General features: G+C 37.0%; 1 protein-coding gene across 1 annotated transcript in view; it reads right to left on the bottom strand.

The window, feature by feature from the left end:
• Positions 1-271: 271 nt before the first annotated feature.
• BTAF1 (B-TFIID TATA-box binding protein associated factor 1) overlaps positions 272-27,761 on the bottom strand; it is a 44,073-nt gene continuing 16,583 nt past the window's right edge. Inside the window, exons 8-38 of the mRNA XM_085065177.1 lie at positions 26,462-26,530; positions 23,971-24,060; positions 21,837-21,932; positions 21,420-21,596; positions 20,733-20,873; positions 20,488-20,612; positions 19,200-19,320; positions 19,018-19,122; positions 18,649-18,798; positions 17,927-18,069; positions 17,587-17,761; positions 16,922-17,125; positions 15,588-16,014; positions 14,296-14,486; positions 13,227-13,380; positions 13,026-13,135; positions 10,952-11,153; positions 10,390-10,538; positions 7,871-8,023; positions 7,320-7,441; positions 6,941-7,108; positions 6,672-6,749; positions 6,462-6,591; positions 5,654-5,795; positions 5,352-5,482; positions 4,806-4,931; positions 3,918-4,070; positions 3,126-3,337; positions 2,783-2,942; positions 2,105-2,275; positions 272-1,865 (exon numbers count right to left, since the gene is read on the bottom strand). Of these exons, the coding sequence (XP_084921303.1) occupies positions 1,719-1,865; positions 2,105-2,275; positions 2,783-2,942; positions 3,126-3,337; positions 3,918-4,070; positions 4,806-4,931; positions 5,352-5,482; positions 5,654-5,795; positions 6,462-6,591; positions 6,672-6,749; positions 6,941-7,108; positions 7,320-7,441; positions 7,871-8,023; positions 10,390-10,538; positions 10,952-11,153; positions 13,026-13,135; positions 13,227-13,380; positions 14,296-14,486; positions 15,588-16,014; positions 16,922-17,125; positions 17,587-17,761; positions 17,927-18,069; positions 18,649-18,798; positions 19,018-19,122; positions 19,200-19,320; positions 20,488-20,612; positions 20,733-20,873; positions 21,420-21,596; positions 21,837-21,932; positions 23,971-24,060; positions 26,462-26,530 (4,722 nt within the window). The 3' untranslated portion in view covers positions 272-1,718. The remainder of the gene's footprint in view (positions 1,866-2,104; positions 2,276-2,782; positions 2,943-3,125; positions 3,338-3,917; positions 4,071-4,805; positions 4,932-5,351; positions 5,483-5,653; positions 5,796-6,461; positions 6,592-6,671; positions 6,750-6,940; positions 7,109-7,319; positions 7,442-7,870; positions 8,024-10,389; positions 10,539-10,951; positions 11,154-13,025; positions 13,136-13,226; positions 13,381-14,295; positions 14,487-15,587; positions 16,015-16,921; positions 17,126-17,586; positions 17,762-17,926; positions 18,070-18,648; positions 18,799-19,017; positions 19,123-19,199; positions 19,321-20,487; positions 20,613-20,732; positions 20,874-21,419; positions 21,597-21,836; positions 21,933-23,970; positions 24,061-26,461; positions 26,531-27,761) is intronic.

The following is a 27,761-nucleotide window of genomic DNA, read 5'->3' as shown; positions in this document are numbered from 1 at the left end:
AGGCACTATCACCAAATTACTGCACCAAGTTATCTTCAAATACTCATTATTCCAGCATTGTAACTTCTCTGCAAACAACACTAAGCCCCATCTTGTCTTCCGTGCTTGGATCATTAGCTGAAAGCACAACAGAAATAGCCTGAGGATAGAAATTAACCAATATAATACTCATAATCCAGCTGTAATTTCCAAAAGCATAAGGTTTTTTATGTAACCAGAAAAGTCTTCTCTACAGAAACAAAACTAAACATGGACAAACTCAACATACAACTTATATATTCCCAGTTGCTTTTATTTTCATGGAATGCTAATTTAGTTACAATCTGGCAGTTCATAACTACTGAAATGTGACATTAATTCATCTCCAATGCTGTAGAACTGTCTTGATTTATATAGTTTTAAAACAATCTTATTTTACAATAGTTGAGGTCTCTGGTGGTTTTTAAGCTCTGATGCTTAAGCACACAGCAAGCTACAAACCTTAGGTTTTATATTTATACATATATTCTATGTATTCAGACAACTGCTGTAAGTTATCTATAATTTAATATTTATAAAAAGTGCATATACTGGTACATATGCACATCTAGAAACACACTTTTACTACTGCCTCCCTTTTATAAAAAGCTGCATAACATACAGCCATATTATTCTCACTCACTGCTATTAAAGTCTTTTACTTTGTTACACAATTTTAACTATTCAATTACCTCAAACTGAATGTAGGTATTTCTATGTATATTTTCTCCTAAAGAAAAAAAGTCCTCCCTATTCCTTTAAGAAGCTTTAAATCATGCATCAGTTTAGTACACAGTCACTTTAGCATGGATTTTAGAATCCTAGACAGTGTAAAATCTACTTCTGGAAAATGTCTGTCTGTATATTTAATTTCTTCTTTTAGTTACAAAAAATATATAGGATTGAAACATACTGAATACATGCATCTCTCAAAGTGGCTATATTCTAGCCTTATAGATAAATTAAAAAAGTACACCCCTGCTAAAAGGATGCAAACATGACCTGAAATAGGCCATTACCTGTATTTAATAGAGCTCATTACATTAAAAAGTTCAAGTCAGCTGTTCTCACAAGATGGTGTCAAAAGACTGAAGAGCATGATATATTTATAGTCAATATACAAAGGTGGGTGCACAGGCCTAGTGCCATTCCATTATTCGATACTTTCAAGGCTTCTAGGCTTTGCCTCTGGTGGTATCAGTCCTGAAATGATCTGAATGAAAGCTTAAGTTGAAAACTGCCTTTTTAATACACCATAAAAGCAAGTTGAGTTTAAAAGAAAAATGTACACTGAACAACCTGAAGTACTCACTGAAACAACTGTACAAAACTATTATAGATACAGAAAGAAACAACGGTGGACTTAACTGCAAACACAAGTAACACCTGTTAACAAATGTAAAAACCTGCTTTGTTTTAATTCTTCTACCAAGTAAGAATTTGCAGCTGTTCAGAACAAGTAAAATTCAAACCACCTCACAATGCTTACATTTAAAGTTTTTATACAGTGCAAACGTTTAAGACAGAATAACTTCCCAGTGAAAGAGTTGACACTACTTTGTGCCAGTCTTTTGAAGATTCTTCTTTCAGTAAGTCTATTTACACATTGAGCTAAAGGTTCACTATTTGCTTTGAAGTTTGCTGAATATCAGCAGAAAAATATGTGAACTAGCAGCAGTTGTATTACAAATGTGTGATGGTTACTTTAATGAATGCATAAAGTTTTCAAGACTGTATTCAGTGTCATACTGCTCTTGATCCCATAGTTCTCCAAGGTTTTCGAGTACTGATTTCATTGAAGCTTTCCCAGAAGAGGTAGAGGTATCTGCTTTTTCAGTTTTTCCATCCTTTGCAAAAGAAAAAAATTCCTGTTAATATACAGAATAATGTTTTCAGGAATCTAACAAATTCTTCAAGTCTGATAATTCTTCTGGGGAAATATCACTTCCTCCTGTTGTTCAGAGAGCTGTCTACTGTTCATCAGTCCAACTTAAGAGTTCATGTGATTAAATTTTACATTTCAAAGCAAAGCTTTTCCCTAAGCTGACTCTATTTTTGGTACGTATTTGTAAAAATGTTTCTTTACCTTGTCAAGAGTGAACAGATCAAGAAGCTGCTCTGTTCCCATGCTCTGTAGGCTTGCATTTTCTTGGCTGATCACTGTATTTGCAATATTCATTTTGAACTTTTGAAGACCCATGATCTTCTCTTCCAGAGTTCCCCTGGTTATCAGGCGATATACATTGACAACACGTTTCTGAAAGAAAAAAAGCACACTTAGCTAAAAAGTACCATCTTAGATATTCAGGAAAGCACAAGGTTTTAAGACTTATCATGGACAGTCTGGAAGTAGTCTGGCTTGGAGTTATCCTTCAGTAACTGTACTTAGTTCGACAGATGTTAGATGGAAAGCACGAGACTATGCCACTGTATAGCAGAGACATCTTCAGTTGCCTCTGTACTACTGAAGAATTCACTGCTCTTTACAGCTCTAGGGGTCACTCTTGCCCTGTCCAAGCACCAGAGAAGGACAACCCTGTGGGCTGTCCCTTCAGTTCTTTGTCTCAGTCCTTCGTCATCTCTTCATCCACTGAGGGGTGATTCTTCCCTGGCCTTTCTCCAGCAGGTAGCATATTTGTAAGAAATCAGTATGAACGGAAGCTTGGTGGAAACCCACAGATGTCACTTTGTTATACATCACAATCTCTCTCAAGCAAGTTAGCAAGAAAAAAGCCACACTTGTGGGAAATGAAGAGGTTTTCACCTGCCCAATTCGGTGTGCCCGATCCATGGCTTGCAAGTCTCTCATTGGGTTCCAGTCATGTTCCACAAATACAACTGTGTCAGCCCCTGTCAAGTTAAGTCCCAGTCCACCAACATGAGTGGTGAGCAAAAGAACATCTATTGATGGGTCATTATTAAACCTGCGGACAAGAAAACGTTAAGTAATTTAAGTAATTTTTTTAAAATTAATTTTTAATAAATTTAAATAACAAATTAACAAACCTCATCTGCTTTCAGGCACACAAACCCCCAATTTTGCACCATATAAATAACATAGTTCTTTAGAGTTGGCCTCATACTGGTTATGAGGGGATAATGCATACCGGGAAACAATGGAATGTCTCTGCCCAGCAGGGATGCTGCCATCCAGTCGTAAGTAAGTAACTGAAGGTAACTGCGGTCTGAGAAGGTCGTGCTCCACTATATCCAGCATACTCTTAAGCTGACAGAAGATAAGCACTCTGTGCTGAGCCACAACAGCTTCTGTACCACTTTCGGATGATCCACCATTCCCCAAACCACAGTCTAGCAGCAGCTTTAAGTAAAAGAACATTGAAGTGTATCATCAAAATAACTGCAGATATCATGTACATATTGACATTCATGGACTATCAAAAGCACAAACTAGAGAAACAAACTACAGAAGGAAGTACGTAAATGACAGTCACTTAAATGACGTGAAGGCAAAGTTTGACTTCACTGTCAAACTACATAAAATTTAAGAGTCATCAGAAAGCCATTTTCTTCACTGACAAATTCTATTTTAAGTAAAGCTATGTAATCTAACTTTATCAAGAAAATAGCCTCCTCTATAATAAATATTTTTTTTAATTCTGCACTAAGAGGGACAGGAATAAAATAGGAGTAAGGTTTTTCATACGAAAACAAAAACATATATAAACATCATCACCATGAAGATTGTACTTCCCCCTCCCTCTTGAATTTCCAGGGGAAAAAAGGGCATATCCCTGAAACACCCTTGCATTCTTTTTCATTTGCTACTTAATTTTATGAAGAAGAGTTTTCGTATTGATGAAATCTTAAATGAAACTTCCTAAAGTGTAACATCAGCAGAGACATTTAAGAAATGTAAGGCACAACACACACCAACTTACTTGTTTTAAAGCAGACAGCTTAGGTGCATGTTGGATATCTCGAAGGGAGGAATTCTGAGCTGCAAGTTGCTCTGTAATTCTCTTATATTCTGGATGTTGGGCTGTTAGCACTAATGCTGGATGGTTGCAGAGCTTCCGTAAGTACTGCAATGCCTTTAATTATTTAAGAAATGAAGTTCAAAGAAATAAATTAGCAAGAACACAGTCACAGAAAAAGGATTAACAAAACATTTTAAGTATAGGGGTCAATCAGCCACATTCCACAATCTGGACTTTATAGTGTATTTTCAAAATTGCACATTTAAAATGTGCATTTAAATGGTATCTACATACAGTTACACTCATTATGACCTTGGTCCCTGTTTCAGGAAAAGTGCAAAGATTATCATTTCCCACACTTAAACCTGAGCCTACAATAGAGGAAATGGGTTTGGGAGCAGTGCAGAGCCTTTAAGAATAACTGTTTCCAATTAATCGAGACCTAATCTGCAATTCTGTGAGATTTTGAACCTTCATAAATTCAGATCTAGCCTCAAGATCCATGTTTTAGAATCTTAATGTTGAAGTGTAACAGCTGATGAAATCAGAATTATTTCCCTCATTCGGAGGTTTTGCTCCCTAGTAATCAGTTTTTACAAGATCCAAAAAACAGCTTAACACCAGTTGAGCAGATCACATTAAAAATACAAGACCATCTTATGCCTCTTAAGACAAATCCATAACATAAACATAATAGCTATACATTACATTCCAGGCATAAATATTCTCCTTAGATCAGATGGCCACAAATGTCTAAGTATACTATTTTGATTTTCATTTTTCACTAAACCTACACAGTTACCAAAAATGTATGTACTAGGTAATTAAGACTACCAAAAGAATCTGTACCTGAAATACATGGCCCGTAGCTTTCAGCTTTGGTTTTTCAGTTTCTTCATTCAGTGAAATTGAAGAAACTGTTTCATCGATATCACATTTGGCACGAGACTTGGCAAAATCTTCATAAAGCTGAACCTGTAGACCAGAGAAGAGAGTATGTTTTTTCCTGACAGAAAGATGGACAGTCCTATTCAGAGTTTAGATTCAAGTTAAAATTCTGAATTATCATTACATCAAGAAAGGTATTTCATATGTAACAAAATAAATGCTAACATCTTGCCATTTATTTTCTTTTAACTTGTAAAGTGTTACTTAAAAACAATCTGCAGATGCCTAGATGTTGTTCCTGAACAATGCCCAAAATTAAGCTCAAGAAATACGCTATTTACAACAGGACTGGAATTAGTTTTTTGAACACATACTCAAAAATCCTTTTAGTACCTCCAGAGAATGTCAGAGCTGATGTCAGACTGACACAGGAATACAGAATTCATGCCTTTGTGGTCTTAACTGTGCTGAAAAAAACCTAAGCTTTCAGCTACTTTTTAAGCATACCTGTAGAGGACTGAGAATACAGTAATAATCTTGAATTATTTTGGGTGGAAGATCTTGCAGCACATCCTCTTTCATTCTCCTTAGCAGGAATGGCAGGACTTGGCGGTGCAGTGCTTCCATTGCAAGTACCCCTAGCGAGGGCAACAGCAGCAGTGTTTTAGAAGAAAAAGATTTTTTCAAAACATTCACATCCTCCCCAATCTCTGACCACAGTTAGAACTGAATATACTTTTTCTTTTCTTTAGCAGTTCTCATTTAAATGGCTAAACCAAAACCTAAAAGACTGAACATTTGATCCTTACCAGCCTCCTGTTCTCGACTGGAGCTTCGGGCATCTCTACTTGCCAGGATTGGTTTGCCGTAACGAGCCGCAAACTGGCGTTCAGTGCCCAAGAACCCTGGCATTAGGAAGTCAAACAACGACCACAACTCTAAGACGTTGTTCTGAACATAAAAAAAAATTTGATAAATTATTTTCAGAGGTAATAAATTGTTGCAAGGTATCAGAAAAAATTCCATACATATTTAAAACCATACAAACCACACACTACAACCCACTCCCAGGCTGCTGGAGCTTGGTGGCTCATCCACCTGAGTTACAGGAATACCTCTGCATGCACTTGAATGTATAAATGGACTTCCCACTGTGTCTTTAATGCCTTAAACCACACCCTGAGCTCTGGTTAACAAAACCCAGGGCATACCAGTGGTCTTAGTCCTGGGTGAGACAGATATTGCACAGGCAAGTCATTAGGACAAAACCCAGAATCTGGAGATCTCAGAACTGAGTTTCCTGCTAATTTCATTCGAGGAATAAGGAAATGGTCTCCTCCCTGCCTAACACTTAAAGAGGAAGTGGTAGAGAATGTCTTGCGGACAACTTTTGAACCCCAGAAGTACCACAAGACCTGCACCCATTTCCCTATACACAGGTATACCAGGAAAGGGGAAAGATACTGGTTTGAGTATTTAGCAGCGAAAGGCTGTTTTACAATGTGTACTTAGAGCAAGAAGACTGACAAAAGGTAACAAGACGACAATAAAACGGTCTGCAAGATAGACTTTTCTTGCTTGTTTTCTACTGTTCACCCAAAATAGAAAATCAGTTACCTGGATTGGTGTCCCAGAAAGAATTATCCTGTAATTAGCAGTCAGCTGTTTTACTGCTTTTGACAGCTTTGTTTTTCCATTTTTTATCACATGGCCTTCATCAAGAATGCAGTAATTAAACTTAATATTTCTAGAAAAAAAGAACAGAGGCTTAAGTAGCATTTAAAATTCTAAGCTGTAAAAAACCTCAGAAAACCAGCCAACTCTTACCTGAAAAAGTCAATGTCATTTCTTACAACATCGTATGAAGCCACTATGAGATTGTGTCTTTTCACCTGGTGTTGCAATCTTTAGAAAAAAAATGAGGAGTTAATTAAAGTGTCCCTTACATATGCTATTATTTCAGCCTTTAAAGGTACCCTTTACAAGGGATCCCATGCCAACAAACTATGCTTCAGCAGTAGTAGTAGTAAAGTGAATTGTAAAATTCCATATGTGGTATTTTACTCTCAACCAGTTACAAATGCAAGATGGATTACCTTGCTCTCTCAGTAGGAGGTCCTGTATAGTGCAATGGATTAAGATATTCTTTCGAGCAAAACTTGCCCACTTCATCCACCCAGTGTCCCGTGAGTGTAGGAGGGCACACCACCAAGGAGGGAAGAGGAACACTGTCCACCAGTTTTGTTCTTGCATATTCCTGAGCCCTTTAAGAGTATAAAACAAAGTTTTAAAAAAATTGCTTTCCATGAAAGAGTTGAGGTGGGAAGGGACATTTGGAGGCCACCTGGGACAACCCCCCCCCAACCTTCAAGCACAGCCACCAGTCACAGTTGCCCAGGACTATGTCCAGAGTCATTACCACAGGTAAGACCCATCATTAAAGTCTAAGACAGAATGTTATTTGTTTAAGCTTACCTGAGGCAATGATCACCTGCAAGAATGCAAATGGATTGTAAAGTTTTTCCTAAGCCCATGTCATCACAAAGAATTCCATGAAGTTTGTATTTATTGAGAAATGCAAGCCAGTTCACTCCATCCTGCAATTAGAAAAGGAGAGTGCCTCAAGGAAAAACTGGCTTTTTGCTAGTTAAGCTTCAGTTCAAACATCCATATGTTCAATGACCCAGCACTGCTGAAGTATGAGTTGGTTTCCCACCACAAAGGCATCCACTACAGCCCATTCACTAAAAGCAGGGGGAATAAAGGGAAAAACAAACACCCAAATAGTACACTGAGGCCTGGCTTTGCAGAGGTGGGCTGCCAGGGTCAGTGTTTGTGTTAGCAAGGCACAGCTCACTGGTCATTCCCAGAAAAAAAGGCAAAATCCAGAGAGGGGAAAAAAATATCATTATAACAGTGTAAGAGGCATGTACTACTTTGTTTGTTCTTCCTTATCCAAAGTCTGAGATACACACTGCACAACTGAAAACAAAAAACTCAAACCCATAAGAAAAATAAGCTGTTACCTGCTGGTATTTTCTGAGCTCTGCTTTGATTGGTACTGGAATTTCATAGTTTTCCAGTTTTTTTCCATCCAGTAATTGTTCCAGAAAGTGACGTTCTTTAGCCTTCATTCTGATTAATTCTTCGGACATGTTTGGTGGGTCTGGTATACCAGCCTAAGATAACATTTTAAAAGCAGTCAAGAAAGAGCTACAGGACTTAACTGCCACACAGAGGAGAAGAAGAAATTAAACCTCAGACTCACTCAGACATTTTAAACAAACAGACAGTAAAGATCAGCAATCTTCTCAACTGTATGAATCCTGAATAAACTCAGGATTTAAATACTGTATTTAGCTATCCTTATTTGATTACTTGCAGGTCAATACATGCAGGGTTGTAAGGTGCAAGAGACACATCCTGCCCCAAAAGGACACACTGAAAACCTTGACAGAAATCACACAGAAGATGAAAACTTACAGTCATGCTTCTAAAATTCTACAAAGACTGAGCTATTCTACCTCTAATCAGAGTTTATCTGGCTGGCTAGAGAATCCTATGACACCCATTTCTTTTGAACCATAAGCTACCATCCAAAGTTTGATGGATTTTTGTCCTACTTTGTAGAATTAGATCTAAAGTGCTACTGAAATCCATAGAATTAATTCAAGCAGTTGGAAACTGTTGGGAAAAAGAAAAACCTGAACCTCTCTAAGTTTCGAGCAGCAGACCTTTACTTCCTAGGTACTCCCCTTACCACACCAGAAGCCCAAAGAAGGCATTTGGGGGCCAAATATGCTCATTCCTGCTTGCTAAAAACATACAGTAGCAGCAGAGGCACTGCTATTTTCCCACCATCACATCTGTCATCCCATTTTTCTGGGCCACCTCCTTCTTTAGTCAGCTTTACTTCGAAGTCCAACTTAATCACTTACAGAGGGCTCCTGGCTAAAAAAAACCTCTATCAAATAATTCCACCATGTATGTGGTTAGTAAGGAAGTGGGATGTTAGTAGTGCCCCAATAAGGTATTTAAATACATACACACACAGAGACAGCAAACTCCTTGTTCAATGCTCTGCTTACACTCCCTTTTAGAAGAACTTATCTGCAGTGTGAATACTATGCCAGGTAATTTGGTTCAAGTATATTGCTAGCTTGTAGCAGGATTGCTTATCAATACAGGTCCAATCAAGTTGAACCATTTATCTTACAATCCTTCTCTCAGTTATACTTTCATTTTTATGGTTGAAGGAATAATCAATTTGAGCATAAAGATGCAGGAAACAGCACAGTCAAGTTCCCTCAACTCACTTAATGCTATTTATTTATAGTTAAATTAAACTCAAAATACTGTTCCATGACAATATTAGTATTTTCTCTCCTTATTAATCTGCTTCACTCTAAGCTTGCACATTTAAAACAGCTGTATATCTGACATGGAACTTTTTTCACCAGGAAGAGAAATTTTAAGACTCTTCTTGCACAACTATGGAAAAGAAATATGAAGTGATCATGCATATGCATGCAATTAATAAAACAAGTATGGTATGTTTCTAAGGGATGCTCACTAAACTTTATTAAAATAGCTTTAAAAGCCCCCAAAACCTGAGATATATATATTCCATAGGACTGTGTTTATGATGCATTTGAAGAAAGGTAATGGTGCAAATGGCAGTGCAATGAACATGCTAGAAATTAGGTTCTTCTCTGCTCACTTTCAACTTGTTCAACATCTCAGTGTAAGCACACAGAAAGTAAGTGCTCCTGTTAAGGCAGATTGCTAGTTATCAGATTCTAAGGTTCCATCATGTTAAATAAAAAACTGAGATAATAAAAGACCCATTAAGCTGACAATTGTTTTTCATTATTGCTGTGGAAATGCTAAACTGTCTTCTATTACCATCTGCTGGTCACATTAAGTTACTTAGAAGCATTGTAGTCCTTGATGCACAGCATTAGAAGGTGTCTGAGATATACAAGTTGTAGCAGGAGTGAAAGACAGAAGCAGATCAGTACTGATTAAACACTACTGCATCATAATGCACAATATTTTGCCTGAATATGTGGGGTGGTGCTTTCTGACTTTAAGAACGAGCAATAAGTGACTCTACTGATCTTCACACTCTATTACTGTAATTTTTTTTTCTTTTAAATCAGTATTACTTTTATGCATTTCTCTTGACAACATACACAGCAACCCACATACCCTAAGGAGAGTGCACATTTAACTCCTAAAACTTCTAAGCCCAAACTAAGAAAAGCAGCATTACAGACAAAATCAATAAATCTACCATTTAATTTTGTGCGAACAGCTGAAACGAGCTTCTTACAAAACATTAAATTAGAAAACTGTTAACACAGTTAACAGAGTCCAGTTTTGCTTATTTTACTCATAAAGGACACATCTTCTATTGTCTGATATGGACTCACCTATAAAATCAGTTCATCGTTCAGCATTTAATAAGCCTGGACTTTGCAGCTGGTGAAAGAGTGGATACAGAACAGTTCACATACTCCATATACTTACAGCTCAAGCTTACCTCAAGAGGCATCAGTCTAATGAGTGTTGCAAAGCACTGAGTAGCCATAAAACGTACACTGTTTGTCTGATCACTCATTCTGCCCAGAACTGGAACCACTAGAAGAACAATGTATGGAACAATACCAACATCCAGCTGCTCCATTACACCTGAAGTGGTTATTAAGGAAAAATAGTTTCTACCAGTTCAAGTTTGTCTGACAAATATATACCCAGGAGATTTCACACTCAATAAGTAAGAGTCATTAATTGTTACACTCAGGTGAATGAGATTTCTAGTAACAAAGCAGTGCAGAAGCAGGGAAATCTGATCTATCCAATTGCATTTAGCCAGCAATGTGCATGGTTTGAGAAACTGAATTACCTCCACCAAAATGTCACTTCATAAATAAAATAAGGGCAATGGAAATGAAAGGTTCTTCTGTTTCTTTCCACAGGAGAAAAACCAGTTTTGTATTTAATTTCATTCTTTCTCCTATTTTTTTCAGGCAACAGTTTTTGTTCACCTAAATGAAGCAATAGCAAAGAAATGTCTGCATTTTTGAATACTCAAGCAAGGATACACGCAAGTGCTTCGATTGCACCTTCCTGTTTGGTGTTGTCATCTATTGCTCCTAGCCATGGTAGAACTTTCTCTAGAAAGATATTCATTGTTTCCATGGTTGCTATTTTGCTCATTACACCCACACAACGGGAAGCCATGTGTCTCACAGCAGTGCTGGGATGTTGAAGGCACATGTAAAGATGAGGCAAGTGCTGTATTAACTGAATAAAAGAAAAAGGTATGGGGGATAAAGGTTAATATGAATTATAAACAAATAAGTCTTTTTTTTTAACTACAGTCTTTTAAAGTCATTTAAGAACGCTTAAAATGTCTCCTTTACAAGATCTAATTCCTTAAAACTAAAAAGCAATTTCAGAAGAAACAGGCAATTGAACTTTAAACAAGTATTACTTCCCAATACAGATAAAATTCAGAATAACTATTTATTCAGCATTTCAGTCCAAATGAAAATTAATAAAGCCCTTAGTTAGCAAGGAAGTGTTTCACACTGAAAATACAGTACTAAATACCCAGAATTTAAACAAAAAAATTGCTTAAATACAGATACATAGAATTAAGAATTCCTTCCAGCTAGCAAATTTGTCTTAGACTCATCCCCTTTGTGTTTAGGCAGATTAATTATTCATGCTGGGAATCTCAATAAATCTGTATGACAAGGAATACATCAAAAGGAAATCTGCATCTCCCCAGCAGGATACACATATATGTCTTTAGTGCATGTAAGTGTCTTCTTTTTAATCAGTGCAGATACGCTTTGTATCAGATTCCTTAAACTGACAGTCAGGCTTTCCTAGGGTGAAAGTCCCTAAATACTAGCTTTGATGAAGCAATTTCAGCCTCTTTGACTTTCTATGAATTTTTTTAAACTGCATACAGCATTAGCATCACCAAAACCAACCTACACAATAACTACATACCACATAAATGTGTATATATGTATGAAATGTACATATTAAAAGAACTTTTCCATGTCACATGCTAAATGCATTCAAAATCGCTTCAGTATTTTATTCAAATAGGTAAGAAAAAATTCCTCATGATTCTTCATCTGCTCAGAATTCTACAGCCATTCATTATACCCATCCTTTCCAGAGTTCTGACCTACTTATTCCTTGCATGGAAGCCTTGTCATGTATTTTTGTCATCCTGATGCCCTTCTCTCTGTGTCTCTTCCAGAGATACTATACTTATTCTGAAATAGAGTACTGCAGATAGGCTAGTACCGAAAATTACGTTAGATGCAGGCAGAAGGATGACTTTCTTGTTCTGTTTCTTGATTTCTTTTTTTTTTTTTTAACAGTATTTTATTGATACTTTCACAGAACTATCCCAACTCCAGGATTCTCTTTCGAGTAGAAATAGACAGTTCAGAGAAAGCAACTGTATTTTAAATACTCAAATGTAGTCTACTTGGGGGTAAACTGAGGTCTCCATAATTTTTGCATTCCCTGCACAGGCAGCCTGACAACCTTCAGCCTGGTACAGAGCAACCAGGTCACAAACTGACTTAATTACTACCATTTTGCCCCCACTCTGGCCACACAAGCTGCATGTTGGTTTGTGCATTCTAAGTCAAACCATTTCAGTCAGCTACATGGTGCTGCATAACCACATTTTTATCTGTACTTTCACAACACAGGTTTAGAAAACACACAATTAGAATAAAGCAGGGCAGAGATGCTGATCCCAGTGTAACAATAGCATAAATATTATCATAACTCAAAAGTTGGACACAATCTTGTTTGGAATCTCATCCAAAAAGGGTAGGCCAAGACTAAATTTTTAAGTAGCTGTTTGCTTTTGTGGTTTATTTTATGACCTGTATGAACAATTACAGAATTTAACATCCTACAGAATACAGGGGAAAAAACAGCTTCAAAACTGCATAGCTAAACTGCTGAAGGCTATGCTTTCAGTTTATCAAGACTAGGACAGAGGACTTGGAGAAGACAGGTTAGTGAGTGACTAAAACACCATTTGAGCAACATCAGAAAAATATCTAAAAAAGAAAAATAAAGACTTAAACCACTAGCAATAAACAGACCAAAGTGTTGCATACAAAAGCAGATTACCAGAGGATGTAGCTGAGTATCCATCGAAGCTGCTGTTGTTTCAAAAACCTGCAAGGAATTTACCAGCTCCTGGGCAGGAGCATCTCCTTTTTCCAGCAATGACTTTCGGTCTGGTAAAAACAGAAAAGGTGCTCAGTTTAAGACTGACAGACTGGCCCCAGCCTACCAACCCCCCCCAGCTTAAATCAGAAGTGTAATTACCAAAATTATTGATGTGAATGTTGTTCCTTAACGAACCAACCATAGCATCCCAGAGATGTGGCAATCCCGTTGCCATTTCAGCACCAAAATGTTTAGCTATAGTAGATAAGGCAAATTCAGCTCCTCTTCTCTGTACAACGTAAGGTTTCTGAGCCTAGAATTAAACAATTTAACAAAATAGTGAGGTCAGATACATTCACGAATAACAATTATTGTCAAGGGTGACCTCCCATTACATAGGCATTCAATGCTGATTGTGTTTATACCTACCTACAACACATTCACTGATAGGTTTTTTTCCCAAGTTAATTACTTTATACATGTGAAAATCCAAAAATCTTTACTGACAATTACTTTAAGTCTAGAAATTTAAGATTTGGCCTTTGCTAATACTGGTCCATTTCAACAAGATGTTTTCCAAGTGGTTCCAGTTCCAGAACCTCAGATATTGCCAATACAGTCACACCAAGAACAGTATTAGAAAACTTACAAGAAACAATACTTGATTTGTTATTTATTCCCCTCTCTTGCTGTCACCCTCATTGGCAAGCAGAATTAATAAAAACCACTAACAATTAAGAACAAAATCCACAACACCATTTAGGAATCACAGTCCTGCATTGGATGTTATTAAAACATGCTGAAGGTTTAAGTTAATAAAAGAGAAAAAAATTACACACATACATCCTATTTCACACAGTCATATTTCAATTACTGGTTTTTGCCTCTGGCTTCAGAGGCATCCAGCAGGTATTGAGGTGACCAATACTAACATGGGCAGGACACAGTTTGTATCCTCTTGTGTTTGTTCCACATTTTGTGGATATCCACGTGTATGAATTTATACTGATATTCATGCTCTACAGAAAATATAAAATTTTAGGAGTTATTAATATTCTTAATGACTAACATTTAAAACATCAAACAATCTGCTTGCATCACGAAAGGTCCTGTTTCGTGATGCAAAACCCTGGGCATCCCTACTACAATGGCATCAACTCCAGTAAATTCAAAGTAATAGAAGGAAGGGGTTGATGGGAAGTTGCAAATTGAAGCTTTTGAAATGTACCTCATCAAGTTCTGTAGGAATGCTTCCACTGCTGCCTGTGGGGAGATCTGCAATAGGGGCTTTTGGAGCTTTTGGTGTAGGACCTCGCCGACTAGTGATGGCAAAAGCAGCTTTCTGATGTCTGTACAGTGTAATTATTCCCCTGTGCTTAGTAACTGTGTGCTGCATCCCATCTTTATCATAGTTGGACCCTAAAAGAAAAGGGAAAACAGCTGACAATTTAAGCTGCAGTTTAATACATAGAGGGAAGTGAGAGCTACCTACAAGTCATATGCTGATTGTACTTTAAAAAAACTCCTGATTTTTCCCATCCTTGAGGAGGACGGCACTTCACTACAGAGCAGAATTTCTCTGCTAGGAGCACATTACAGACTTGGAATGAAAAGTTAAGCGTGCAAACTGTCAGAAATTCTTATTCAGCAAGCACAGGTAATACTTCAATCAAATATAAAATGTTCCCACAATTTTATTCCATAAAAAGCACATTATGTTCTAAAGTTTAAACCAACTTATGTTCTGTTCTTTACAAACAGTTCAATACTTCTGTCATGATACACTAACAGATACCACCAGTATCTTTGGATTTGTTGATGTTTCTATTTATACTAAAGAGCTTCTTTTGCAGTCAGACATGAATGTTATTTTACGTTTATACTGAAGAGTTTCCTTTGCAATCAGATATTAATGTTATTTTACTCTGAGATAAAGGAGGACACATTCATTAAGAAAGAGTAAAACGTACAACAGTCAAACCTTAAAGCAGGTTAGAATCTTTGAGAGTAATAAGATCTTAATTGGGTTAGTCTGGGTTGTTCATTCAATCCATACATTTTCAATAATGGACAGCCATTTAAAGAATCCATGGCCATTGCATGCACAGGATTATTTATTCATTTTGAACACTGTCCTCATCCTTTTTTCTTATGATTGTATGCCTGTGAAACGTAACACAAGTTACATTTTTTGACAGGCTACTTTAATTTTCATTTTTATTCAATTTCAAAGAAAAGCTTAACATCTGTAAGTAAAATGTGATCATAACTGGATAATAACTGAACAAGAGTCAATACTTGGAAACTGGAAATAAAGTATTTTATACATATACTTTCTGAAAACAATATACATTAGTTGCACACAGATTTTAAAATACATAAATGAAATCATTATTAATAAATAAATACTCAGTTGCTGGCATTTTAAAAATTACTGAAAACAAGACTCAGTCAAACACTCATTTCAACAGCTCAGAAACAAGCACATATTACAAATCCTGGCAGTCTTAGATGTCATACCTTTTGAGTTTTCATGGCTACTCTGAGGTTGTGCAGGACATGCTGCTAGTGGGGTAAGATGTGGATCCACACAGAGGGAGTTGCAAAGATTTTTTATAATCTTTGAGTTGGGACAAGGAGACCTTGCTGTACACTGCTGAAGCAACTTTGCTATACATGAAGCCACATAGTTTTGTATGAGTGTGTTCTCTTCTTTTTTGATAGCTTCCATTAAGGGTTTTATAACAGGATTTAGTTTTTCTGGAAGTTGCTGCAAGTTCACAACAGCACATGCAGCAAAGGTATGGACTCGCAGATGCAACACTTGCCATTCTTGATTTGTTTCTGTAACAGTCATTTGGACTTGCTGTCGTTTACTGTCCAACTGCTGCAGAACTTTAGGATTCAAAGGAAAGGATGATGTCACCTCATTGAAAACAGAAGTAACCTAAGAGAAAGGAAAAAAAGCATTACAAATCTGTTGCATTTACTGTAAAACAGGATATCCTCATGGCACAACATGAGTCACTTGACCACATATCACCATCTCTATTTTCCCAGTAAATAACAGGAAATGCTCCAAAATGTAGTTTCTGGGAATCTTGAACTGAAGATCAAAGAGAAAATCTGCCATATCATACACATTTAAAGTCTAGATTCCCAAAGACACAAGAGCAGTTTATGTACTCCTGCAAATTTAGATTGTCCCGCATCTGTCAGTTTTATCCAGATATTCTGGAAATACGTACACATGTGACAGATTAGCAAAGCAGAATGTGAATACAAGAATCCAGGAAGGATGTGCAAGGTCCTGTGCACAAACAAATTGTTTCTGAGCTGATTTTCTTTTGAGGAAACAGGGTGGCAAAAAAATATAAGAAAAAAGCACAACGAAGTATTTGCAGGACCTTCCATACCCTTGTGAGTCCCCACTCACAACCAGTTGACTATTGCTACTTAAATCTTTAACTGGAAAAAGATTAAAAGCAGATTAAAAGGTCAGGGGCAAGGGGGGAGAAGGTCTAGAATTTACATAGTCTGTTTACAAGTCTTTTGACAATGGTTTTAAAGCCTGCTTTGTTTTCTTGTGTATATATTTCAATGGTGAATCCACACCTGGGACAGAACACTATTTTATTCTCCTATTAAGTATGTACCTTGCACTGCACTTGATTTTTGCCAGATGGTAAACACACCTCAAGGAAAACAGTAAGCATCTTTACACATTCTTTTTCTTGAGATATGCAAAGGTCACCACATTATTTCTGCAACTTACTGTCTATGTAGTAATTATGCTGAAGGTGCATTTCAAGACAAGAACAGTCTTCAAGAAGGGTAGGCATGCCTCTACTTACCAGCTCATTAGCTTGATCTATTGTAAATACACTGCAGTTTACTCTGTTTCCAATGTCAATGTGTGCATCAGCTAACAATGAGATGAGCTGTTTACATTCATTTTGCATTCGTGTAAAAGGAACAGCAATTTCATCGTAATAGAGATGTTCAGAAAGAACCCCAAGCAAACGAGGCTGAATACAAATAGCCACAGTTGTATACTCCTGTAACAGAAAACCACAGTTTGCATTTCTGAATAACCACAGTTTCTTTTGTTCAGTCTTGGGCAGCTCAATCTAGCTACAAAAATCCAGTTTCCAGAGGGACTATTAACATTCATAACCCAGAATATTAAAGATAAATGATTAGGAACAAAAAGTCTGCCGCTAGAAATTATAGTGAGTAAAGACAGTCATCTTAAAAGGAATCACTGACCTTAGATAAAAGGCATCTTGAGGATAGACTTATTTGTAGAAAAATGTGAGCATATTTACTGATTCATAGTTCTGACAGCTGGCATTTAGCTACTGAGTACCATATTCCTTCACTCTCTAATGATCAAGATTTTGGTATTTAGATGTACAAACACCATTTTAGCTTACCTACTGAAATCTTATTTCAAGCTAAGTACCACAAGCAGTGGATTGAGATAGTAAATTTTATTTTTGCTGCAGAAACATCATACCTTTTGCAAGGCTGCCCACTCACAGATTACTAACGCAACACTAATCCTCTGCAAGGCAGATTTAGAATTCAAGTGGAAGAGCAGAAGCTGAGCTAGTGATTCAGCTGGCTTTATTTCTTGAGTAACAGTATTTACACCTGGGTCACAAATGCAGCAACAAAGTGCTCCCAGCAACCTGACAAGAGGAAAAAGAGCAGTCACTTCAATGTTACAATTACTCTGCAATTAATGATTCAAAATGAAGATGCCAAAACAGTAATTAGATTTTGGCAAAACCACCATATATAATGAAAAAATACATTTGTTTTAAGCATTTTTTTCATATTTCCAATAAACTGACTTTGCTGCCATCATCCGAGCTCGCATGACAACGTAATCCCTGGTTGCAGGATCTTCTGCAATGCTGTCTGCCCCAGCAATGTATTCCTGAATCACTTCCTTATTCTGGGTTTGACCTTGACGCAGTTTAGCACCTGCCTTTTCCTATGGAACAAAGGAGAGTTTGAAAGTGTGTTTGTAATAAAAAGCTGAATTCATATTCCATAACGTTCCAAATAACCACCACACCATTTAAAAGTTGGACTGACAGATTACTTCTCAGATAACAGACTTCTCAAAGATTTTAATACCTCTAAATCATCTCTCCACTAATAGCATTCTGTAGTCCAATTAAATATATGCTATATTCCTTCACTATGTTAATACTCAGTATACCGCTGATAGACACAGAAGAAAAAGGAAACCTCTCTCAGCATGTTTTCAGAAATAACACAATGCTTTTGGATTTAACTCAGTCCTGCAAACAGATGGCTTTGGAAACATGTAAATAAAGACTTCATAAAAAGTATCCACAGAGAATGCTACACTACAGAACTTAATTCTCATGAATAACCTGACAAGAAACCTTTTGCTCTACAGACTTGAGCCTTGTAAGACAGTTTACATTTAGAGCTGTAGAAAGGCACTGCCACTCCCCTCTAGCACCTTTAGAATGTGTTTTATATACAGCTAAGCAATTTCCTACTTTCCTCAGAACAGTCAGTGAGGTCACATTTCACTTACTTTTGACCTGGTTTTTACTTCTAGCAACATGTTTAAGTCAATGGGCAGATGAGATGGCTGCATCATTAAGCAGAGCCAGGCTCCCATCCATGGACAAGCAGCTGCAACAACATACTGTACAGATGCTTTGTTTAACAGTTCCAGCCACACCTTGGGAAAGAACCACAGTAGAAATCATGACAAATTTGTACACGGTCTACATAAGATCATACATATGCTAAGAAACTGCAGGAACCATCTCTCACTCACTCTATAGTTAAGCATCACACAGACCAATTGCAAAATATTTAACTTAAGTACACAAGTCCAGAGGATTTGAAAGAGCAGGATACATAAACTCTACATCTAGGTGGTAAGTCATGCAAATACCTTGTGAATAAGATCCAAAATTTCTTGGTTGCTTTCTAAGATACAAAACTGAAATATGTGCCTCAACATGTCCTGCAGAATTGGAGTCAGCCATGTTGAAGAACTCTGAAACAAGGATATCATATGACCAAGCATATTCCAATATGAATCACAGTTAAGACACTAATAACTCTAATTCTTACCTGGTCTTGGGTAGACAACAGTGTGAATAATGTTTCTAGTGCTGCTTTTCGCACAGAAGATATCGTGTGATGCAAGAACGGCCACACACGTGGGACCAGAACTGTCAGAGATTGCTGAATACTACAGGAAAAGGAGATGTAGAGGCAGTGACAGGAAAAAACCATACACACAGAGCTAAGTTAATTTTGTTTATACTCATTTTATCCAAAAGAAAGCTTTAGGAAAGTGAAGTATTACTGCATATAATTGGTGATTTTAAGTGAAGGATCAAGTCACTACAGCTTATACATTTAAAATAGAGATGGTATCTTTTTTCAGGAAAACACTGGTTTGCGGTTTTTCTAACTGGTATAGAGAACTAGTCAATTTAAGCATGTATTTTTACCTCCCAGATTATACTTTAGGCTTTGTTCAACTATTTAGAAAAAAGGAGGGGCTGTTTCTGTTCTGAAGTTGCTATTAGGCAATTATGACTTTACAAATAATTAAAAACAGGCTTGCATCTCTTTTGCATGAATTGGCACGTCAGTTGATGCAACTGGCATACTGATGGATGCAAGTAGCACATGCTGAATAAAAGACTGCACTAGTAACAAAACTTTTTTTTTTTTTTGATTTGGGCAAACCAGCAGCTTCAGCAGTACCAATGATACAGGATGAGAAAAATCAAATGTGTACAGCATCTGCCTTAAATGCAGATACTGTGAGTTTACTATGCGTATTATGAAAATTTTAACATACTAAGACGCAGTTCCTTTAATGTGTCAGAGTCCCCGAGTGACAGGAACTAGGCAGTATCTTCGACCAGTCACAGAATTACTGGTTGTACTATTGATGTGAATTTATGTTTGTAGCTTTCTTCAGAACTGTTCCAATGGCAAAGTTCTACAGGTTTATGCACATCTTTTGATGTACACAGTTCGGTTTCATTTGGAGTTTGTCTGCTCCTTCTTAACAAACAAGATGTTTGTGGGTAGGACCACTATGTAAGTGGAGCAAATATCCTTTACTAAAACACCCAAGATGAATGGAGAGAGAGAAAGGGAAAAAAAAGTCACATACAAACCATGTCTAGTACACCTCTTAATTCTTTGGATGCATTTCACTAATGTAAAGAAAAGCACTGTCCTAACCTTCACTTTAAGGAAAAAACAGAGTAGAACTAAAATACTGAATTAAGTTATTCATCTCCTTGATATGTGATTTGAAAGAAACTGGTAATTCCAATCTGAAAGTAAGTGGACACTCAAACCTTTAATACTGAAACAATACTAATTAAAAAGTTACCTGCACTTGCGGACTTGAGGATAAGTCAGAAGGGATGAGAGAAGGATCATGATACTGTTTGTGGAAGCTGTCAAGTCATCCAACTCCAGAAGTGCATCCCACAAGGTATTAAGAATAAAAGGCACCTACACAAATAAGCGAAGGAGGTTATAATAAAAAAACCGAACAAACAAACCAAAACCAGTGCTGCCTCTAAGCATTATATTCTTCCCTTAGACCAAAAGTGAACTTGAACAGTCATTCACCTTCTGAGATTGAAGTTGGACCAGGCTTTCCACTACTGGTACTAAAGATGCTGCAGCAACAGCTCGGACATCGTCATCCAGGTCTTGCAGACCTTCAATTATTGCAGGCAACACTTTAGGCAATAAAGTGTTGATCATGTCCTGCCAAAAAGATCAAAAGCATTTTTAAACCTAAAAAGCATATAAAGATCCAATTAACTAAGATGTACTTTAAGTGTGTGAATGAGCCTGACTGCTTTAAAGGGATGGTACAGGTCCAAGACAGTAATCTAAGTATTACATCACCGTTCATGAAATTAAATACAGGTTATAAATTTAATGAACTGTAAGTCAGCTCAGTTTTAGTATAAACAAAGCTCAGTGTCTGCAAAATACCACCACAGATAGCCTGAACTTCTTGTAACACTCTGCTCTGTTACCTCACATATTAGAGTATGGCCAAAAGCAAGCAGGCATACCTTCTATTTATAATGTTTTCTGCAAGTGACTTATCAAGTCACAACAGCACAGCTTCACAATATACTTGCAGCATGGATATAAGAGTGCAGTCACACATCTCATAACCCACGGGTCTGCAGTGCAAGCAAGCTTGCTTTATCACACCTATCTACTGTTCAGCCACATCCTCTTCTTTGAGCAGGGATTTTTGATCCAAAGTTCTCTACAATTTGTCATGAGGGTTATTACCTGACGTACTGCCAAAGCATACTTTATTCCTAGGAGACCGCCATGTCTCACTTCCCATTGTTCCTGTGTAAGCAGCTTCAGGAGAACATCCACAGTTTTATGAACACCCGTTTCATTCATGTGTTTCAATACTACTCCCAAAGTCTGAGCACAAGTTTCACGTACTGGTGCTACTACCTAGGAAAAAATAAATGATAAACCAGATACTTCTGTATGAAATTTGACTTGGAAAGAGTCAGATGACCAAACTGCTATACAAACACAGTGCAGTTTAGGTACTACTTTTTAATAAGCACCTGTGAGCAATTATAACAGGCACACACAGTAGCACTATACAAAGCACAGCCAAGCAGCTGCAGGGCTATCTCCTGCAGAAGTCTGCTCATCTACCTATCCATGCAAAGGTAACAAACTTACTTCATCTGAAACAAAGTCTCCAAATCTGTCTAGCGCAAACACACACAGCAGTCTAATAACCAAGTCTTCTAGCCATTCCTGATGCTGCTGAATCATCTGTAAGAAGAGAAAAATTGAACACCATGACTGTATTTTTTCATAAAGCATTTCTGATTTGCTTACTTTAACTAAAATCTGTAAAAGACATGACAACAAATGTTCATACTGACTCAATACAGTTCTCGTGCACATACAATCAAGGCCAAGTAGTCAGCACTAATTCAACTCACCTGGGTTATTGTAAACATCATCACCTGATTGTTTTCTTTAAAAACACAGTACCTTTAATAAAAGGTTTGTGTCCTGCTTTCAGCTGGGACAGAGTTATGTTTTTTCCTCAGTAGTTGGTACAGCGCTGCTTTAAATTCAGGATACGAATAATGTTGATACTACACTGATGTTTTGGTTGACACTACATCATGCTGACCCTAAGCCAAAGACTTCTGAGTGTCTCATGCTCTGCCAGGGAGCAGGGACACAAAAAGCAGGGAGGGAGCACAGCTGGGAAAGGTGACCCCAAGTGGGCAAAGGGACACTCCACACCACAGAATGTCATGCCCAGTATATAAACTGGGGTAGGTACCCAGAAGGGGCTGAGCAGTGCTTGGGGCCAGGCTGGGCATCTATCAGTAGGTGGTGAGCAATCATATTGTGCAGCTTTTGTTTTCCATGGGTTTTAATTCTCTCCTTTTCATTACTGTTACTACAATTAGTACTACTAAAATATTTTACTTTGTTTCAATTATTAAACTTTTTTTCTCAACCCATGAATTTTACTTCCTTCCTGATGGTCCTCCCCATCCCACAAGAGGGGGGATTGAGCAAGAGGCTATGTGATGCTTAGCTGCCTGCTGGAGTTGGAACACAACCGCTGGAGAGCACCTTGTAAGGTGGACAATGTTATTCCTACACAGCACACAAAGGTAAAGTCATCCAGATAATCTATAGACCAACAGCAACGCATTCTAGGCAAGTCAATTACTATGTTGGAAGCATATTTACAAGTAAACAAACTATAAAGCAGTACCTCACCATGGGAGACCCAGTGCAAGGAACTGTCTTTTCAGCCCCATCTCCTCCAGACTGAACAAAGCTCATCTTGAAGCTCTGGCCTCTGTTGGAGGCCAGTAACTCTGATTTTCTATCTCAGAGCAGAAGCCCCACAAAAGCAATTTCTCATGCATCATCTTTCTCATCTCCACTGTTTGCCTACTAGATCACCACTTCCCTTGAGAGCTATCCTTTTAACGAACAAAACCTAAAGTGTATTATGGATTTCGTATTCCCATACATGCCAAAGAATTATACCCAGCACAGGGCATGCACAGCAGGCTCTGAAGCTAATTGGAGTACACACACTTTCCAAAAATAGTTAAGAGATGGTTTAAAGTATCTTATCATTGCAGATTGTGTTATTACCCAGCCATCTCCATGGAACAAATACTACTCCACAGGGAAGCAAGGAGAGATAGAAGTTTTTGCTTTTTCTATTTACAAAGTATGCTGAAGCATATGGATTTACATCTCATTCTTCCACTCTCCAAGCCACAAGCTCTTCCAGCTGCTTCTATAGCAGGGAAGTCACGATGAATCTGGATGAAATTTGATGTTAGTAAACTAGCTAATACTGTCAGGATATTTTTAAAAAACTGTTCTCCGTTTAAAAAGACTATTTTAACTCCTTTTCTCATAATACAGACAGGCAGTTTGATAGAGTCCTCTTACTAATTAAGCAAGTAGAATTAGATGGTCTGAGACACTACTGGAGTTACATAATCAACTTTTCAATTTTGTTTCAGAACAGCCTTACCAGGACTCAAAGATAGTATAATCTAATATGGAAGCTAATGTTTAACAGCTTTATACACAGCCAACATACTAATGGCTACTTATACAGTAGTACTGGGTTCTGCACAGGCCTTTTAAAAAAAGCATTTTGTCAGTGCATACAGGGATGTCATCCAGAAACTCTGAGCAGAAAAATCTTTATATTCCCCCATGTCACACACCTGCTACAAAGTGTAAGTATTTTAAGAACTCTCTTTCCTAAACTTCATTTAAGCAACATATTAAGTCTACATAACTGGAAACTTACCTCCTCTAAAGAGCTATCTCCCATTTTGCCACCACTTTTACCATGAGCTTTAAGTATCTCTCTCAGTCCAGTACCTGCACCATGTCGAACCTAGGAAAGTGAAATAAAAAGTCAGTTTTAAAATACTAGGAAACAGAAGATAAAACCCAAGTTGGAGGACTAAAATAATACAACTCTGTTCTTAACAGAGATGTTTCAAGAGCTGCAGAATTAGTACCACTTAGACGTGTGGGAATTATTAGATCAAATCACATACTTAAATATTCACCTGTCCAAAAATCAACTTCCTTTTTCCAAAGTATTTGCCGGCTTATGAACAGAAGCAATTAATAACTGCTTTTATTTTCTAACACGTTACCATATCTGAAGTAATATAGCCATCATTCATTTACTTTTACCTCACTACGCTACAATAAACTAGTTATCAAAGAGAAATTTAAAGATATTACTGTTTTTATTGAGTTTATAAACTAAAGCAAACCAACATTATTATAGTTTGGAACATTTCATGTTTAATGTTTCTCTATAAATCTTTGTATTTCTTAAACAGAGTTGGGATCCTCTCTGAGTATTTCGGAGTCTGAAAAACAGATTTCTGGGAATTACTATTCTGCGTAGCTTACAAACCTGCCTTGCTAGACTGGATTTTAGAAGTAAGTGAACAAGCAATATGGGAAAGCAAATCATAGGCACTTGCATGTTCTCACCAAACATGAACAGCTGAACACACTAGGAGGAGTTTTGGAAACAACAAAAGACCAGCAGAAAGGTGTGCTACAGACACACCTGTTTCTGGTATTTTTGACACCTAACTGTACTAGTAATTGGCTTCTCCAGAAAAGCTCACTCAACAGATATGCAAAGCTGCAAAAGCAGAATTTTGAGCCAGGTTCTCATTGAGAGGCCTTTACATATATTAGAGAAGAACTTACTCTTTTTTTAAGAACACTTAATATACATGCTTGTTGTCTAGCAGAAAATAGTTACATTTCATTTCATGGCAGGAACAACTAGAAGTAAGTATTTGGTAGATCCTCCACCAGAATATCTTCTAGGAAATGCAAAACCATGTTCCCTATGTACAGCTCAGTGGCTGTTGGTTAAAGCTATAAGCAAGCCAATAAAAAGCAGTCAGAGAGTCTAATCTTAAAATCCTAATTGTTCATACACCAACAATTTATTTGGTCCAAGATGGCTGATGAGCTAGATTTTACAAGTCAAAAGGAAGAGACTTTGCTAGTTAATGTCTCAGCTTCTGCAAACACAAACCAGCAAGTCACAAGTGTATAAAGGAAATACCAGTAGTAGAATTCATCCTGCCTGGCTTCAGCTGCCTGTAAGCTTGGCAAGCAATCTGAAGTAGTCACCCAGGCAACCTCTAGACATTGCAAGATGCTGCCAGAGAGCCATTTTAAACTTACATTTTGAGGCAGGTTAGCCTGGTTTTCCCTCAGAACATACTGTAGTAATGATTCTGTATTGATCTACTGCCCCTATTAAGATGTATGTGCCTTGTATTAAATGTACTAAGAAAGCTGAGAGAACATCTACACACCAGAAGACAAGTGGACCTGGCCTTCAACTGCCAACAGCCTGCTACAAATAAGGTGAGGCTAAGCTCAGATGCAGTGATGTACCACACAAATATAATTATTCTTTTTCTGGGACCAAAGTAATTGTGTTGGCTGCATATGATCTATCTCTGTATTTCCAAGTTTGAGAGTAAGTTGGCTCTGCCCATACTGACATCACCAAGACTGTGCTACAGATACACATAAGGATGTTAGAGTTGCTGTTAATATTAAACGTTTCAAAAGATCAACTTAAGAAAATGAAGTTACTTGACAACAGTTATTTCTGTCTTCTGTGCAAGGAAACTAGATCATTATCAGCTACTTCACATTTTTACCTGAAATTTCTACCAAAGTTTGTGGAAAATTGTATAAGGACTGAATAAAAAGGTGAGTAGAACAGTTCTGAATCTTGAAAATAAGCAGTCTAAGCAACCAAACATATCTTTTGTAGGTACTGAAGGATTGATTCTCCTCCCCTTTTCTACTAGCTTGGCATCAGCCAAACATGCCACTGTTGCCAGCAACAGATTCACATATTCCTCAAAGTATTGATAAATCCAAGTTTGTTTTAATTGTGTAATCTTTTTAACCATAGATAGATGTGGTTTTATTTTGCTTGAATTTCAATACTCCCATAATTCTCACTTATATAATGACTGCTTTTCATATCTTTCCCACTGTCCACAAGTACACATTTACACATCTGTTTTCCAATCCCCTTTGAATGAGCCTTAGAAAACATTTAAGTTTGCTAAAAGCAAATTTGTCTTGGCTATGTAATCTGCATGCACAATTGGTATAAGTTTTGATATCTACCAAAATTCTTTTAAGTTCTACACATACAATATTTGCATTTCTGTTGAAGCCCTTTTTTAAAAATTTATAGTTCCACCTTAAATACTGTACACATGTCTTACCTCCCAAGAAGGGTTAAAGAGATCGTTGCACACCTCTTCACAAAAGCTTTCCAGAGGCCATTCATTTGCCTAAATCCATAAAAAATTAAATATGAGATTAATAGAAAGGAATCATGAACACTTCTTATACTGTTTTCACATATTTAAATAGCTTACAAAAAATTCCAAAAGTTTAAGTATCTTTCTTCATTACTGGACAGAACTGAAAAAACAATCTTGTTCCCCAGCTCAGAAACTTTGCTGATTGGCACTGGATCTCTCAAGAAGTTTATGAAGTTTCTGTTAACAGAGTAACCTCTTCTCTATGGGAATTAATTTTGATGTTCTAGAATTCACCTCTCCTTTAGAAAGCATGTTAAGGCAGAAAATTAAGCAAAGGTTCTTATTCTACCCAATGATCCTTTAAATTTATGAACTTTGCCTTTGAAGAACATAATAGACAAGTCTCAGTTTGAAAACACACTACATAACAAAATTGGGTCAATGAATCCAGTAATAAACAATACCCTTTACAAAACATATCTCCCTTTTGAAAACCAAAACATAGCCACTATCCCAAAATTTCCTACAAGGAAATTGACACAGCTGTGGAAAGGAAATTTTACTACCATTAGTAAGTCCACATCATCACATACACAAAGCAACTGAAAGGCAGCTAGCAACCAGCAGCTGTTCAGACACTAGTTATCATTAATATTTCAAATTAGTTTTCCAATCATTTTTATGCAAATAAAAATTTAATTACTGATCTATGTCTGGAAAACTATTTTTGTAGAATACAGATTTATCTAGATAAAATCTTCTCAAACTTCTATGCACCACTTGTATTCTGGTTTAGCATTTCTTAATTTTTAGCTTTTCAGTCTATTGAAACAAATGCAGTTTTTTCCAAGGCTGAGGTAATTGTTGAAAAAATCTTCAACTATTAAAGATAGAACTTAACTCTAAATTAAGCCTAATTAAAGTAAGGCGAAGATTAAATAAAGATTAAATAAGCATTTAGATCAAATTATTTGTGGCTCACTGTAATCCTACCATGTAAGTGTTTAGCACAGTTTTCCAGTTTAATACTCAGGTCTGACACTTGTAGCCACCTTCTCATGTTCATTTGGGTCACAAACTGCTACCAAAGGATTGTAGCTTTCTTCCTCAATGTTGTAACACAGAAGCTCATTTGCTTGATTATGTATAAAAGTAAGCTGGCAATGACATCCTTCATTGCACTTCCCTGAATGCTAAAATGACTTAAAATTCTTAAAAATAAGAATTTGGGAACATAAAGGAATTGTTTCAAATTACT

This window comes from Lichenostomus cassidix, chromosome 6, assembly GCF_008360975.1.
Source record: "Lichenostomus cassidix isolate B80296 chromosome 6, HeHo_3.0, whole genome shotgun sequence".
NCBI classification, from domain to species: domain Eukaryota; kingdom Metazoa; phylum Chordata; class Aves; order Passeriformes; family Meliphagidae; genus Lichenostomus; species Lichenostomus cassidix.
Note: the sequence above shows the minus strand (reverse complement) of the source record. Positions and strands in the feature narration are given on the sequence as shown.